The 17,780-nt window shown below is 37.3% G+C and overlaps 1 protein-coding gene and 1 non-coding gene across 32 annotated transcripts in view; one reads left to right on the top strand and one right to left on the bottom strand.

Moving 5' to 3' along the window:
• clasp1a (cytoplasmic linker associated protein 1a) overlaps positions 1–17,780 on the bottom strand; it is a 68,384-nt gene that overhangs the window by 27,556 nt on the left and 23,048 nt on the right. For 29 of the 31 annotated variants that reach the window (XM_042731656.1, XM_042731662.1, XM_042731670.1 and 26 more), the window contains exons 3-15: positions 15,781–15,859; positions 15,165–15,268; positions 14,709–14,800; positions 14,412–14,487; positions 13,891–13,988; positions 11,025–11,095; positions 3,371–3,514; positions 2,470–2,546; positions 2,272–2,364; positions 2,013–2,158; positions 1,330–1,465; positions 223–293; positions 43–102 (exon numbers count right to left, since the gene is read on the bottom strand). In XM_042731656.1, the coding sequence (XP_042587590.1) occupies positions 43–102; positions 223–293; positions 1,330–1,465; positions 2,013–2,158; positions 2,272–2,364; positions 2,470–2,546; positions 3,371–3,514; positions 11,025–11,095; positions 13,891–13,988; positions 14,412–14,487; positions 14,709–14,800; positions 15,165–15,268; positions 15,781–15,859 (1,247 nt within the window). Of the gene's footprint in view, positions 1–42; positions 103–222; positions 294–1,329; positions 1,466–2,012; positions 2,159–2,271; positions 2,365–2,469; positions 2,547–3,370; positions 3,515–9,190; positions 9,497–10,242; positions 10,428–11,024; positions 11,096–13,890; positions 13,989–14,411; positions 14,488–14,708; positions 14,801–15,164; positions 15,269–15,780; positions 15,860–17,780 lie in introns of those variants that run through there. The other 2 variants (XM_042731678.1, XM_042731677.1) reach the window with 2 other exon arrangements.
• On the top strand, positions 16,532–16,659 carry LOC122138569. Its single transcript, XR_006155686.1, has one exon. It is a non-coding gene; the product is annotated as a U4atac minor spliceosomal RNA (small nuclear RNA).

Raw genomic sequence — 17,780 nt, 5'->3', positions numbered from 1 at the left:
ATACCTTCATTCTCAATACAACATCAATCATTTTCCACTCACCTCTCTAGAGTGTGTGTCTGCCATTCTTGCAATAACAGGTCTAAAAACTCATAACACCGTCTGATGGGGTGAAAGTGAACAAGCATTTGTATAAGAAGACAATGGCTTTCTAGTTTATGCTCTGCAAAAAAAAAAAAAAAAAAGATTTCCAAACAGTTCTCTCAGGAAGCTCTAGTTTACCTTCGAACAGCCACAGATTTAGAAGTGCAGTTGCTGGTGATGATCGGGATAAGGCGTGGGAAGTGTGTATGCTGAGAAAGACAAAAGTGCAATTACAGATCTTGGTGCTAGAATATTAAACATAAATAAAATATAGAATAGAATAGAATATATACATGTTTAAAAGTTTGGGGTTGGAAAGATTGTTGTGTAGTCTCTTATGCTCACCAAGGCTGCATTTATTTGATCAAAAATACAGTAAAAGCATTTTTATAAAGTATCATTATAATTTAATTTAATTTTCTATTTTAATTAATTTAAATGTTTTAGTGACTTTTCTGCTGTCTTCAGTCCAACATGAAATCATTCTAATATCCTGATTTGGTGTTTAAGTAACATCTATTCATATTACTATAATCAATGTTGACAACAGCTGTGCTGCATGTTTCTGTAAACAAAGATCCTTTTTTACAGAATTTTTTTTTGGTGAGTAGAACTTTCAAAAGAGCAGCATTTATTTGAAATGGGAAAACTTTTGTAATGTTATAAATGACTTTACTGACTCATTTGATTAAAATAATGAGTCCTCGCTAAACAAAAGTATTGACTTCTTTCAAGAAAAAAAAAAAAAAAAAAATCACAGAAATGCTGTTGAAGCCTCTGAAAGGGTCATTAATAGTGAGGTACATGTGCATATTAGCTGCTGCAATCCTAATGAGCTGCCAACCTAGACAGCACTTTAAGGCTTCATATCTCTAATGTAGAGTCTGTTCCAAAAAGTTCATCATTTTTGGTCAAATACTAAGGCAGCTTTCAGTGGACTATTTATGATTTTAGTTGTTTTCTTAACAACATACTAATATCAAAACTGAGTTACTTTTCATATAAGGAGCATTATGTGTGAAGTTGCTGCCTATGTAGGACATCCCAATTTTGTCATTTATGAGGTTCCAAATAAGGTAGGTGCTACCTTAGAAGGTAGCTGCCGGTGTAGACAGTAAACAGCGAGGCAGTTTTTGTGTCACTTTTTATTTATTTATTTATTATAGTGGCTACTTAAAGCACTAATACATGTGAAAATGAGAGAGAAGAGTAAAAGGTAAAGAATTGTTTTTTCATCAGACTCACTCGCAAGATGAGGCGGATGGCTGCCATTCCAGACGTGGCCATAATTTTGGCGCTGTTGGGCACCAAGTTGAGCAGCGTAGGCATGATGTTTTCAGCCCCATGATCAAATTTATTCCCCAGCACTGAAGACAGATGCCTGGGAGACAGCAAAACACACCAATCAACAAAACACGAATGTAAGTATACGTTAACTTCGGGTCTAGATGGAAATTAATCAAATTTGTTAGACATTAAGGCATGGGACTTGTTTAGATATCCATCAAACGGCTGCACTTTAGCAGAAGAGCTGTCCTGCATGCTCCAGTCAGCTCGGTTCCACTTCATTAGAAACACATTAAGACCCCAGAATAATTAAAGAGCTGCATTGAGCCATGCTCAATCACAGATACCCGCCCAACAGCTTCATTTACCCCTTTGAACACCACTTTCTAAAGCTGTATCCCGATGATATTTGAGATAAAACATGAAGCGGAATATGATGAAATACCTGTACGACTGGATTTGTGATAAATTGGCCTGCCGTTGAAGTGTGTCTTTGATCAATAATTATCTAAAGGTGGCATCCTACTAGCTGACCGTAAACAAGTGGATTTTGATAGTGGATGTCAGACTTGAACACTATATTTAATAAATATCCTAATAGAGACTGGAAGAAAAAGTGGTAAGAAAGAATGGCTTCATACCCTAATGTGATACAGGCCTCTCGCACCACTTGAGACCGAAGATCTTTAGCCGACAGCTTTAAGGCACCTTCTAAAAGCCGTAGCTGTTGAAGGAAACCCTCATGTTCCGTTGCACCAGCCAGAAGCAGCGACCGCACTTTCTTCAGCTAAATACATGATATAAGAGTTTCTTCAGTGCCTTGCTGAAGACACATTCTTCAAGTTGGGGTGTGCATAATGTCGACAAAAGTAGTGGTGAAACAGATCAGGAATAACTTACAGCAGTGACACGGTGTTCCCAGTCTTGCTTGTCATCTGACAGAACTTCACGGATCTTATTCAAGGAGTCCTCCAAATCCTTACTGGAATAAATCTGAAAACGAACAGCATATTTATTTCTTGCACTGTGTGTTTAAATGCAAGGAGTCCATAAAAAAATAGCATGATCTTTTTAAATTTTCATGATTTGTTGCATTACCTGAACTGCAGGTACATCTTCAAAAGCCTTAATAAAATCCTCTTCATCCACAGCTCCTGCACTGACACTATCCTTCCCTGAGTAACCGCAATCACAAAATGAAAACATCAAAAAAAAAGATTTAGCACTCAGTGCCAATATATAATACAATTCTTGATTTTGATACTAAATAATTTGTTTTTAACAAATCTATTGAGAAATTTAATTTAAATAATCACATATTAATATTAGTACTTATTGATATAAATATTAAGTAAATCAAACAATGGCATGTAGTCTTTTAGCATTTCTCAGTTAAGTAAATATTGCCTGAAGCTTTTAATGTAATTGTGTTTAAATATGAGGCTGCATTTATTTGATTTGATTTCATACTCATGCATAACAGAAATAGTTGTTGTTTTTTTTAAATATTTTTAGGGGATTGTTTAATGAATAAAAAGTTGAAAATAACAGATTTATTTAAAATTTAGTAACATAAATGTCACTGTCATGTTGCTCAATTTAATGCATCCTTGCTGAATAAAAGTATTATTTAGAAGAAAAAAAAAATCTTAGTATATATGTGGGTGTGTGTCTGTTATTTAAATCCATCACACAAACCACACAGAAATTAGAGTTTAATTCATCAAAGACTGTTATATAATGAAGAAATCTGCAACATGCCTCTTACCCAGCCAACAGAATCCTTATTTATCTCCACTCATTTCTCAATGTCTCTTCTGCTTTTTTTAAGCTACAAGCTTTTCAACAGATAATCTCTCTGTGAACAATTACATTTCTCCTTGTTCAACATGTTTATGTGCAGTGTTTACGAATGTCTATAGTGTGTTCTGTGATGAGTAATCTGACTTTAGTTTTTCAGTGGTATCCTGGGTTTGAGCTGTAGCAGCTGTGGTCTTACCTGGAGCCCTGGATCCAGAGGCAGAACTGGGTCGTCTCATTGAGCCCATGCTGCCCCCTCTTCTGCTGTTGGAGAAGCCCTTAGAAGAGGAAGAGGAGGAGGACCTGCCCCCATCCACAGAGTCCTCGTCATCAAAGTTCTTATCTGTAGGGGACACAAGCAACATTGATCAATGGTTCAAATACTTTCTCTGTACTCTCAGTCTTGTGGGTTTGTCTGAATAACTAGTTTGACTTTAGAAATCACTGTATCCCCAATCGGATGTTTCTTAGGCTGTGTTCAGAGATGGTAACACAAATCAATGTATCAGATGGTAACACAATTGTCAAGCTGATTTATCTTATCTGGAAAAGCAAACAAGGAAACACTCTCTTCCTGAGAAAGGCTCACATGAACTTTTCCCAATATCTCTCTGGGTCAACATTTCCATAATTTCCTAATTTGTCAAACAGACGATCATAACATCATGCCAACCTGCATTTTTTGATTATAAGATGTCGAATGAAGACCTTCATACTTCCAATCCAAACCAAGGCCTTATTTTTGGTGTTCAAACATCCGGAGTGATGTCTAAAGCAAGTTACCGTTCAGAATACATCTATGAGGAAATTCGTAGATTAATCTACTGTGAGGGATTCTGGAGGTAAGCTGAAATCAAAAATGAGCGGACGTTCACACATTCCAGCAGTCTGAGAGGAAGGGGGTGGCACACCAATCTTTCTGAACAGGAAGGAGCTACAGGATGAATCTATTCTGCTGCCTCATTCTTGCAGAGCACCAGTGCTGTCCATACAGTTTTGTCTGGTGATTAAATGTCATTCGGATTATTGTGAATAACAATCCAAATTTGTTAATGTCAGTTTATATACATATTTTTGGCCATTTCATGCATTTACTGGATAGGACAGTATAGAGATCAGACAGGAAAGCATGGGGCGGAGAGAGGGGAAAGGAGTCGGGAACAGAACTCAAACACGTCTTCGCTACATGTTGACGCCCATGAATCAGCTCCGACAGCTTATACACATGATTTACAAGTCATTTATTCACACTGAACTTGGAAACATCAATAAATTGCTTGATATCCTAGACATTTTTGTAAACAAATGTTGTAAACATCAGAATGAAAAGTACTCTAAATTTTATAAATATATGCAGAACACATATTAATTAATTCTAATGCCAAGTTGAAAGAAAAAATGTCATGACATTTCAAGTGTTCACTTACTTGACTGGCAATATTTGATTGGGAGTTCATGTGCACAATGATTAAATCAAATAATCATGATTATGTAATAATCCTGACAAGCCTACAGAGCACACCACAAACAAACCAGTCAAAGCAAATCAAGGCAGTTGAAGCAAGAAAAAATATTTCTATTGATAGGTTTGCTCCAAGTAGACTCGTGTCTCTATAGACTTCAGTAAACACACACAACAGGAAGAAAAAATACACAAAACATCACATGCAGTACTACAAATGTATTGCACTGTTTTTCTCTATGGAGACACACAAAAAAAAAAGAGTGACACAAAGCTGTCAGTTTAAAATGAAAATTATTTTTAAAAAGCAAAAATGTGCAGCTTATATGTTTGTTAAAGCTCTTATGTGTTACAAATCATTGTCTGTGGTTATCAACAGCAAAATATAATAAAAACAACTCCTTTAAGGAGATAATCACACAGACATCACACAGTCCTAAGCATTACTGAGATAAATGCATTATGAAAAAATGTTCCCACATTAGATAATTTTAGGTTACGGCAAGCAATTCCAAAAATGTATGCAAGAGGCCAGCTCAGGTCCCACTCAGACTCCCCAAGAATGCCAAACTCAGAAAACCTGCAATGTATATGTACAACATATCCTTATATGACAATTACTGTTAGATGTCTTAATTATTTAAATCTGCACAGGAAGGCCTTTGTTTTTCGTGCCACTGTTTTACTATGGAACAGAATCCTCTTTTATATACCTTCCCAGGTAATCCAAAATATTTTGATTATTAAAAATACATTGTTTTAAATTAAACCTTTTGGTTGATGTAACATATGTGTCAAATCAAAGCACATGCATACAAAAATGATATAAATGTGTTGGATATGTTGTTCAATGTAGGCGGAGGAATGCATACGCAGTCCGTTCTAGTTAAGCCAGCTGAGAGGTATGCTGACTGATGAAAAATACAGCCCAATATCATTGGTGGGTGGTAGGGACAACAGAACGTGCATGTGTATAAAACATCTCTAGACAGCGGCAATATTCCCACAAAAGACATCTTTCATAAGACTGTATGTGGGTAGATAGCTATTGACGGTCCAAAAATGGCACAAAGGCATCATTCACGATCCTCTGATATCCAACTATCAGTTTTAGCTGGAGCTCAAGCAGCGAGTTCAATGTTTCATTTCACTTAATGATAACAATTTTCTTCGATTTGAGAGCCTACAGAAGCAGGCCGCCACTGGCTCAACTGACAACATGCTCCATAACTCGCTTAATTGGCCTAGAAAATCAAATGGTTCATCATAAAACTGCTGTGCAAATCAATCTAACAGCAAGCTCTTATTCAATTTAATAGGAATGTCTCCCTTGGAGCAGAAATGGCTAATCTGAATTGGAACTTTTTTCTGTTTTATACTGGCTGAAGATTGTGAAAGGCACTTGAACATCAAAGTGGCAACCTGTCAAATGAAATAATAGAAAAGACCTAGTCATACCTTGCCAGCACTAGTTCTAACAACACATCCCTAACACACACACACACACACACTAGCTGCATAAAATTTAAATTCACCTTTTTCTTTACCCAAAGATTCTATTGATCTTACTGTGAAAGATTAATCCAAGCATGTGTTGTATATTCAATAAAAAAATTGTGCTTGTAATGTTTAATCAAAATGTCATAATCTGAACGTCCAGTTAAGCATCAGACTTCTCTCTGGTGACATATGCAAACAATTAATTCGCTTAGCGTTCTGCTAAACCTCTAGGATAAATTAAAGGGATAGTTCACCCAAAAATGAAAATTCTGTCATTAATTACTCACCATCATGTCGTTCCAAACCTGTAAAACCTTTGTTTATCTTCAGAACACAAATTAAGATATTTTTGATGAAATCTGAGAGCTTTCTGATCCTCCATAGAGACAGCAAAGCAACTACCACATTCAAGGCCCAGAAAGGTAGTAAGGACATCGTTAAAATAGTCCATGTGACATCAGTGGTTCAACCTTAATGTTGTGAAACTACGAGAATACATTTTGTGTGCAAAGAAAAAAATAATAATAACAACTTTATTCAACAATAGGCATAAATTAAAATTGCGAATTGAAAATACGCCTAATGGAAACACGCCAATTTCTCAAAAACGTCCATATATCGCAGAAAAGTTTTTACACTCGCATAGGGCTGGGCGATATATATCGCATGCAATTGTCACGCGCATTTCATGAGTAAAGCCGGTTCCCTGATTAGCGCTAAATCGCCATCACCTGCTTTCAAATGGAGCGGCATTTAATAGACAGAGTCGTAGTTCGCTGACAAGCTACGCAATATCGTGTTCATAATCCCAGATGAATCACATTAGATTATGAACGTGATATTGTGTAGCTTGTCAGTGATCTACGGCTCTGTGTAGTAAATGCTGCTCCATCTGAACGCATGTGATGGCGATTTAGCTGTAATCAGGGAACCGGCTTTACTCACGAAATGCGGGTGACAATCGCATGCGATATATTGCCCAGCCCTACACTCGCATAAGGTGGTTTTTCAGGCAATGCGAAAAAGGAATAATTCGCAAAACTGCAATGGAAAGGTTTTTTTTTTTGTTTTTGTTTTTTGCATTAACAGGTCACATGACGTATGTAAAAAGTCATACGATCATTGTTCAATATACTATAACCTCCAAGAAACACTCCATACTTGGTTGCTCTCAAGTATAAGGGGGTTTCCCTGCCATTAATGCTTAGACTATTTACGCTGCGCACGTCTGCAGCAGGTTACGGCTCCGAAATGGCCACTGGAGCTGATCGCGGCCACTCTAATTTTAACGTTTGTGTTACCAGTTGTGCCACGGCACGTACCACAAGCTGCTCTCTGCACTGCTTCTGTCAAGATACACACATATGCCTCCTTCGATTAAATATAATGGCTAGTGTAGCCAAAATCCCAGCAAAATCCGTTGCCATGAATTATCGCTAGAGGAAAAAATTACGTTTTATTTGCATAACATTGGTTAATGGAAACGCGGTCATTTCGCAATACTTTTTTATCGACATTTAATTTTTGTAGGAAACACAATGCATCTGTACAAGTTACATATTTCTCAATTCTCCAATGGAACGGAGTAAATCAGCCTCTTTCTATAATAATTCTTCACAGAGCTAAAACTGACCACAAAATATGGATATATTCGGAAGGGCCATGTAGAGATGGTGATATTTATTTACTCCTGCTGCTCTCAGAAGTGAGTAATGTCCTTTCAAGAGGACAAATCTCTGGAATGTGCCTTAATCTCCTTGCCACTGAAGTTTTGAGTTTGAGAGATGTGTCATTTCAACCGGGGAGGGGAAGGAGGATATAATCTTTTCTGCATGACCTGCCAACTTTGAACAAAGTGCTTCCCCGGCTCCTAAATCAGATTTTTCACATGCGACTGAAGACAAACTATGTTTTAATCCAGAAACAATGTCATTTGTTTACCACAGGAACATGGGATGCTTACAGACCTGTGAAAACACCTGTCAAAAATCAGTGCTCACCTTCATAGCCACAGTACCTGCCACTGTGTCAAGTGACAACTTTCTTTAGCTGCTAACTGGACTGAGACGATGGCACAGCATAACATGTCAAAGTGACTTTGAACATGTCAGCACAAAAAAGCTTAGAACCCAAGCGACATGTTTACATAACAGTGCTGTAGGACATGAACTCCCACACACACACAAACTCCCCGATACATTAATTTCATTCTCAAACTGTGCTGCCGGATCCAATATCAAGCGTGTACTGTATATAAAAAGATGGACTGGTAGTGTAACATATCCATCCCTCGATCACCCCCTGCAGTGTGTCCTGAGATAAACACAGGGTGTCCTAGACTGCACTTCTACACTAACGCACGTGACTCATAACCTGTATTATGTTGACAGTGTGTGCATATTGTGCAAAGGTGACAACAAACGATCAGAGCACATACTTTGCTGAAGGTGAATGAAGGATTATTCTCCAAACAGAACACGAGTCCTAGTTCTGTTGTATCACTAAGGATTCAGAATGGAAGGGAAACAGGGGAATGGTGCAACAATCCTAGACATTCATTGGATCCATATGCTAATGTTAAAAAATTAAAAAATAGCACAAAGTACTCCTACATTGCTTTAGATGAACAAAATAAGCAAATTCACATCCGTAATGCTGTTATATTTACTGAATGCATTGCAACAACATAACAAATTGTAACAGACTGCAGAAATGCAGTCGCAATTCAGGTGCGAGATATCTTTTCTAGTTTATACACATCTGAATTCATTACAATCTGAGAGATTAGATGTTTTATTTTTCCAAAACGACAACATCTATAAACGGATACACTGTCTTTCCATGTCAAAATGCTTTGAAATCCAGCTAAAGAGAATGTAAAAATGGGCGAAGCAAAAACACACGTATATTTAAATCTCAAAAGCGTTATCATCTATAAACACGAAGACACAGAAAAAAACATGCTGTCCCCTTGGCAGAACAGCAGCTGGAGGTTTAAGGCTGCTGGTGCCCAGCACTATTCGTCCCTGACATTAAAGCCACCATTCCAATCCTTACCTTCTCCGGTTGTCATAGAGCAAGCGTCTCGTCAATTCACACAGAGACTGCACATACAACAAAGCTCCAGCTTTTTTTTACAGTCTCTCTCTCAGGTCTCCGCCTCTCCCTCCCTTTCCCTTCCTGCTGCTGTGGTCTTGTGACTTCACCAAAGACAAAAGCCACCCAACTCTTTTAAATAAAGGATGTAGAAAGCATTTCCCCTGTATAGACTGAATGTGATGTACAAACAGTTGATCTGGGGCCATTTGCTTGTCATTTACTTTGCTGTCCCTTAATCTTTTCTGAGTTTATGTTCACAGAGCATGAAACATCTTCCTTATACCAACTAAAATCTTAACACAGGAAAAAGACTCCGGATACTGTGGCCCTCACACAACAGATTTACACAAAATATTACCAGTGCAAATAAAAGACATTTCCTATTATATAATGCTATTAATATTTGTGCAGAGACAGCACTTATTAAAAAAATGAGCTGTGCTGCAGGTGCTGCATCTACAAGAATATGAGGCATTTATATATAATTTATCAACTCTTACTCTAGACTAAATTGCCAGCAAAATATATTTTGACTACTATATGTAAAATCACAACTCCAGAGCTCCAGTATGAGGTAGGAAAAAGATCCAGTAAAATACATCCCAAAAAATCTTCTGGTAATCACAGTGTATCTAAATCAGTGTCTCCTAAAAGCACACTCAGACCATTGGTTATCATTTGTAAAACTCTTACAGTTCCAATACGGCAACAAGATTCATGACAAATTACTTTATATGGAGCAGTGTGAACCAAGGATCACATCAAAGCTTTTCAATTTCAAAATCAGCGTGACATTATTCCATTAAATACATCAAAATTCAGAAAAAGAAGACAAAGTAAGTCCCTTTGAATCTAAAGTCAGACAAACACACAAAGTGAAAGCACTGCAGCATAAAACATGAAGAGTGTCGTTCTCTCTCGCTCTATTTTCCTCTCTTTCAGGTGTAATTCTAAAGCTGACCATCACCCTAAAAATGTTGATAGATTCATGTTTTATCTCAATACATTACCTCTGCCTGATTTCACTGACAGTTCAACCAGATTTACAAAGAAAACTAAGAGTCAAAGAGGCGATCACCCAAATAAACAGACATTTCATTTTCCATGGAACGACAAAAAATCCTTATGCCACAGATGCTGCTTTCAACCTCCCACTGAAATGCAAAATGAGTCCAAAATCCTGCAATATAATGTGCACAGGGCCGCAGGGGAGAACAGGAGGAGGAGGTGGAGGAGGGGGGACTCAGACCTCCCTAATTCTGTATTTCAAACAAACATCTTTCATAGTCTCTATTACTTATTTAGTTTGTGATACAGAAAACTAAAGGGTTCCTCCGCCAAAAAATAAAATAAAAATCATTATGAAATTCAAAGAGAAAACTGCCTATGTAGACAACATTTTATATCATTACAGACATGCTTCTGACATGAAATGTAGTTAGATATCTTAGCTTGGACTAAAGTAGCATCACATGTATCCTTCACAGAAAAGGCAATCCCATAATGCACTGTGATAAGCTCAGTAAATAAAATCCCTCCAAGATGGGGGTTGATGCAAGAGAAATAATTCATCAATCTCCAAAAGTATAGATTAAAATAGCAGTTCAATCTAATTTAAAAAAAATCCACAACATTGTGTATAAGTAGACTGTTACTAATGGGTCACTTATGAGGTTAGGATGATGTAGGCAGTAAGTTTTGGAACACAGCCAGGGTAAACACCCAAGCTATGATGTTTAAAAGCCTGTTTAGACATTTGAATTCTTGGAATTTCTAAATATATAAATCCTACCTGAACCTGAGGAGAGGATCATGTTCCCAGATCTTTGGACTTCATCAAATCTGCTGAAAATTACATTCAACCTGTAAAATAAAAAATAAAAAAGCAAGACTTTTTTTTAAAGATAAAGATTGCTCAGTTACAGAAAAAAATAACTAGACCTTTAGAAAAGTAACCTCGGGAATTGTGACTCTCGGTGCACACAAAACAATCTTTAAAAACAGGTGTTGCAAATCTGACAAAAAATGCTCTCACCAAGCAGGGTAAATGCCTATGAAATGGAAATACCTTTCATTAGGTCACTCCCTTTGTCCTGAGATACCACCTGACTACACTGACTGCACTACTATTTAACAAATGCTTAGACTATTAGCTATGGACATAATGACATGATAACCTAACTCATAAACTATGGACACAACAGACAGTAAAGAACTTGGTTGTTTAACATGTCGGTGAGGTGGTCTAAATGTGTGGTTCAAGGCCAGAAGAAGCTACAATGAGGACCAGACTTTTTGGCGTTAGTCATAAGTCTGGCTGAGCGAGACTGGTTGTGATGTAACAGTTGATGTGTCACATTTCAGCATGGATGGTTTTGTGATCCTGTCAGTGTAATGCAAGCTTTGCACCAACTATATTTGACTCCAAAGCAAACCTGCAAGTTAGTGCAATATATGTGCAAAGAGGTTAGCCAATCATAACAGAGGTCATTTTCAGGTCTTAAAGGTAAAGTAGCAAAAAAAAAATCTTGTTTAAAGGTCAAAGAGATAGCTGAGTACAACAATACTATTATTCAATGAAAGAAACATTGTAAGTGGATAAAAGGAATAAAATAATGATTTTTATTATAGTATGGCCTCTAATGAAGCAATAATTTGGAAAACATTTAAGCGTCCTCAAATGACAGCAAACTCTGTGAAACTGAACCATGTAGCACTGCTCTCCAAAACTCCTCCCACTGCGGATTCACAAAGCTGCGGATGTTCTCGTCCTGTAAAACCCTCTGAGAACCCTTCATCCTTTACATCCCTCTCAGAAGATTGTCTGTACGAGTCAGAGGCAGATCCCCAGAGCCCTGCGCATCAAAGCCGATTCATTGTCATGTTCTCAGCTCCCTGTGAGGGGATTCTGCCATGCTGAATCTGGAGGGGCTGCCACATTTCTCTTCCATACAGTGTTGCAAAGAATCATTTTAAGTTATAAATAGGGCTGAGTGATAAATTTAATACTCAAAACATGCATTTTTGATATTGATTAAAAAAGCAACATTGTGAATAGTGTGATGTTAATGTTCAAAGCTCTAACTGCCAAAGTCATGAAATTCTAACTAGGACAAGTAAGTAAAGCCTTGTAATATTAATATTTAAGAGGATGTTGTTTCCAACAATCATGCTGGTAGGATTTCATTTTAAATAAGGGCATCCCTGCTGACAACCACTGACAAATGCAAACCTTTAATCCCACAAGTCCATCATTTCTGCTTTACAAAGTGTCCCACAACAGAATTTTGAATTGTAAATGAGACGGGATGCCTTTTCTGCAGTTTGAAAGGAGGGAAATGCTGCTTGCTAAACCCTTATGCACTATAGTGTTCAAAAAGAGATTTCTTCCTCTATTCACTTCATCCATGCTGACTGACTGCATGCCTCTAAATTAAGCTGAGAAGATTAGAATTTTGCAGATATATCCATGGCAGTCTGTGAAAAACAGCAGCACTGAAAAACTGTCAGGCTGTCAGTGCGCTTAAGACTCAAAATGGATATTGAACATTTGGAAAATTAAAACTTTGTTGTGCAAGCTTAATTTGTGCTAAATGTGGGCTTTAGTGAGAAAGCAATGAGAGTTTGATTCTTTCATAGATCCCTCCAAGGGCCATTTTAATTGTGTGGTTATCATTTTTAGTAACAGGATCTGGTCCAGTCCCAAAGAATTTGGGCACAGATGCGTATGAAGCCAACTGAGAAGGCAGCACGGAAATGATATTAATCTAATAAATCAAATATAATGAGTGCAGCTCTCAGAAATGGAAATGAATTAGCATTAGCTTAAAATATTTTTGTTTGACCCAAATGATTGTAATAATAAAATCTGGTGAATTAACTCAAAAATACTGGAGCTGCAGTACACATACTTGAGCCTAAATGCTCACAAATCAGTTGCTGGTTTGACCTTGTGTCCGAAGTCACAGCAAACTGTTTTCCCCAGGCATGTTCCAATTGAGCCTGCCCTCAAAAGTCTTAAAACTATAACCACTGAGAAGATCAGAGAAACAGATGCCTGCATGGTCCCCTGGAGACATGCATAGATTTAAGTGGGAGGGACATTTAACAGATGTTACAACCAAATTCAGACCACAAACAAATGCTGGTATGCCTTCCTCCTTTCCATGAACTTCAGTCAACTCTTGCTGTGCAGTATCATGGCTGGACACGTTCTTTTGCAGGCTCAAGCCCATAGAGCAAAACATCTGAGAGTGGCACTATTAATGCCATACTTTTCTAAATGCTAAATCACTGCTAAAATAGTCTCAAGTTAGAGGGCAGAGCCTGATTCTGGGTCTACAGGGAAACTAAGACCTAATGACCTGTATGAATATCCACTTTAGCCCCTTAAGTGAATAAGAATCATTACAGCACTAATAGAGACTGGTTCATGAATGTTTTCACTCTGTTTAGAAACACTTACTAATGGGGAAAAATATCTGTCTAAATTTATCAAAGCCTGATAGAAGTAAGATGCAGTGTATATCTAGAGGGGAAAAACATTCAAAACGAAAACATGTACAAAATTAAACAGAAATCCATCTGAATTAGAAAAGAGTAATACTGATGCATTGTCTGTGAAGTGGCAGAGAGTTAATAAAAAAGGAAGAGCTTACCTCGACTGCGGCAGTCCTTTTTTACTAAGGTCAATCCTAACCTTCTCTCCAACATGTCTGTATATTTCCACAAGGCAGTTCATGGCCGCATCCCGAACCTGGGCAGATAATTGGATAATTCACACAATTTTAAACTTTTAAAAATTATTATGTATAAGCTTATATTAATATATATTACCAATGATAAGAATAATCTGTAAATGTTTTAGGAGGACAAAACAAATGCAAACGCCTTAAGTGCAAAGCAATCACATTGCTTTTTTAATGTTTATGCTGCTATTTGAAATGCTTTCCACTGCATCTGTTAACAATATTCATTCATATTGTAAAATCTATATTCACTTAATAAAAACAAATGTATACTTGTTATATTTCCACCAACTCCACATCCAAAACCACCACCAGAGGTCACTATAGCTTTGTGTAATGTTGCTACCTTCATCCACTGTTCTGTAAAAAAGCCATGTCATGCAGATCAGAGTTTAATCTTGAATGTCTTAGATCTAGACAAATGCACATACCTGACTTGTGGGGTCTCCGAGTAGATTACATATATGTGGTACAATTTTGCTCAGGGTTAAGCCTTGGGCACCGTATCTGAAAAACAGAATCGATAGCGACAAGGTTAAGCTTTGGGTTCAACCAAGTTCAGCTTTAATGGGTTATCCTAAAAGAATGTGCTGCTTCATTTTTAATAACTTAATATCTCTATCCAGCATAGAACTACAAGTGGAAATTTTAAACATTAAGTCAATGTAAGTTGTATTTATGTTGCATGAAAGCTACAATATTCAGATTGAGAGGACAATTAGACGTACGTGTTCAGAGTTGAGATGAGACAGAGACACACTCCCTCTCTGCTCCGGTTGTTTTTGTGTTTGAACCCCACCAACATTCGGTCCCATATGTACTGTGAAGACAATCCAAATGTAATACTTTCAATCTAATAGAATTAAATGGCAGCTAATCTCATTATGAGACCTCCCATCAGCTTTTCATGGAGCGAAGAGTTCAATTCATTAACTAAATGAAATCTTGTTTAAAATGCCACAAAGGCGTCTCGCAAGGGTACTTCTGAATGGAGCAGGTTGTTCAGATCTTACATTATAAATATTGTTTAGGCTGTCATGATATTTTAACACAAAGGCTAAATACAGAGAGGCATGTTTGCCTGCATAATGCACTGTGTTCACACAACAGGACAGCAGTGTTAGCTTTAGAATGAACTGAACATCCTGGAATTAATATATAGGCTAAATAAAGACAAATACTACCTGAGGAGTAGCTGCCAGCTCCATGATCTTCAGCAGAAGGGTTTGATCATGGTCTCTGACTTGATCTTTGGCATCACCTAACCGATCTATCAAGCTCGGTAAAACTGGAGATGGACAGAACAATGATTAGATATTAGGGATGTGCAAAGTTATTTTCAGTCAACTAGTTGGAAACTTCAAATAATGAGACCTTCAGATTACGTAATAACGGGGATATTTCTCAGCAGACAATCTGAAGAGTGACAGTGAATGACTTGAAATTCATTGATGAATGCAGTGAATTTGTAACAAAAGCAGTGTTTGATGACTGCAGCAGCGATGCATTTAAAGCGGATGAATTAAAGAAGCAACTTCTTTAGGGTTTCAGTGTATGCTGACAGTTTTAGCACTTAAAGTATAACACACTGTCAGCAAACTCAAACTTTCTGCAGGAAGTGGTCTCTCTTCATTTAAGCACTGCTGCTTTAAAAGTAATAAAAAGACATCTTCAAAATGTTCTTTAGATAAACTATAATATGAAAATAAATTGTCATTTGTCACACAACGATCCTTGTTTTTTGAGGTAATGAAATCTGACAGAGAAACTGTTACACATTTAAGATATTAATATTCCTACCTGTACCAACTTGGGGCCGAAATCGGTCCTGTAATCTCGTCACTAAGGCAGATAGAAGGTCCATTCCCAACAAAGCCAACTAAAGATGAAAAAAGCATAAAATTAAACAGAGACAAAATCTATGTGTGCATTTTTATTCAAATGTGTTGTTGCAATATACAACAATCTTTAAGCAACATTATAATGTTATTGTCAATTCAAAACATCACAAAGAACAAAGGAAATAAGAAGGTACTATTAATGAAATGGCTGCCCATCCCCCCAAACCGAATGAATAGAGTAGAGGATTATGGGTAACAAATAGGACATCTGAGTCTAAATGAGCAATGCAAAGGAATATAGATAACAGACAAATTTCAGATGAATCCAAAATAACATATTTCCATATTACAAATATGAATACTTGTATTAGAAATACAACACATTCACATACTACCTTAAGATTAGTATGGTAAACAGAACCTTAGACTGAATGATTCGTGCAAAGGATTATGGGTAACCATCTAGAAATCCCAGTCTGACTGAGTAGTGCAAAGGATTATGGGTAAATCCCTATCATTTCATTTATTTTCTCCTTTCTTAGCCTTATTTGACATTTCAGCCACAGTGTTCCTTTCCAGTAAAGTTCATTACACATATTTAAAAACATTTCCCGCCAGTGGTCAACAATTTGGTCTCTCTTTTATTCCAACCATCACAGAGAACATTGGCACAAAACAAACACACTGCAAATGCTCCCACCAACCACTTATCTTTCCTTGTCATGGGGTTGAGGACTGTTCAATGAGCGTATAGTGAGAGCAGGCCTGCTAACACCATATCAACACAAATGCATCACCTGACTACTTGAAGTCAGATAATGGTGCAATTTTTGGCAACCCTCAAATAAGGTAAATGATAATTCTACATCTTCACAAACAAACTAATTTTCAATAAAGACTGGGACTACCTGTTTGCTCCACAAGTGGAAAAAGGGGGCGTGTCTGGGAAACCGATTTGAACACAGTCATTATTTTTGCAAGTTTCCTTTAGTGTGTAATTTCACGTTTAAAATTTATCTCCTGTCATTTGTTTAGTACTGCCCTCTTGATTTATTTTACGTATGTATTTAAGCAGCTGGGTTTGACTCTAATGTATCTACTATAACAAAGTCCTGATCCTTTGTTCTCACCCATACAGAAAATGACTGTAATTATGCTGGTGACACCCAGGACTGAGGCACAGATAAACCACATCAGCTGAGAAGGGTATTAAATGCCTTAGAGGAGGTGTGAAAAAAGGCAAGTCGTATCATGAGGCACTGGGAAGCACACAGCTGATTTCACACATCCTCACAGATGGAAACTGATTTAGCCACTTTATATTATATATACTGTTCAAAGGTTTGGGGTCAGTAAGTCTTTTTTAAATAAATTAATACTTTTATTTAGGGATGCACCGTTAGGATTTTTTGGGGCCGATTCTGATACTGATTTTAACAAACACTTATTGGCCGATTCCCGGGGCGTAGATTAAGCAGGGGACGTGTGCCCCCCACTTTTAATATCACGTAAATTCGACCCCCGCACTTTTTCGGGCAAGTGTGTTCGCATAGAGGTTTTCAAGAGCTGGTGTGAATATATATAGATTTAAAACTCAAAGAGACAGGATAGTCTGCGCATGATCTGATGTTTTATTCGGACCCAGAATAAGGTGAGATGAACATCGCGGAACGCTAAATACTTATGCAAGTGTGTGTTTCATTCAAACTCGAAGCCGGAGGGCGCTCTCGCGCATAAAGTTGTACCAGGAAATGGACAAGAGCGTCCAGCTACTGCTGTATGAAAACAGTTGTTTTCACAGAAAAACAAAAACGTTTGGAAACATGAAGACAAATATACGATTGCGACAATATATGGATTATTTGTGTTTTTCAAGTCATCTCCAGGTAATAAATAAAGTAGGCTATATGAACAATGCAATGCTAATTAACATAGCATTTATTACAGTATAGAAGCTAT

This window comes from Cyprinus carpio, chromosome B9 (genome assembly GCF_018340385.1).
Source record: "Cyprinus carpio isolate SPL01 chromosome B9, ASM1834038v1, whole genome shotgun sequence".
NCBI classification, from domain to species: domain Eukaryota; kingdom Metazoa; phylum Chordata; class Actinopteri; order Cypriniformes; family Cyprinidae; genus Cyprinus; species Cyprinus carpio.
Note: the sequence above shows the minus strand (reverse complement) of the source record. Positions and strands in the feature narration are given on the sequence as shown.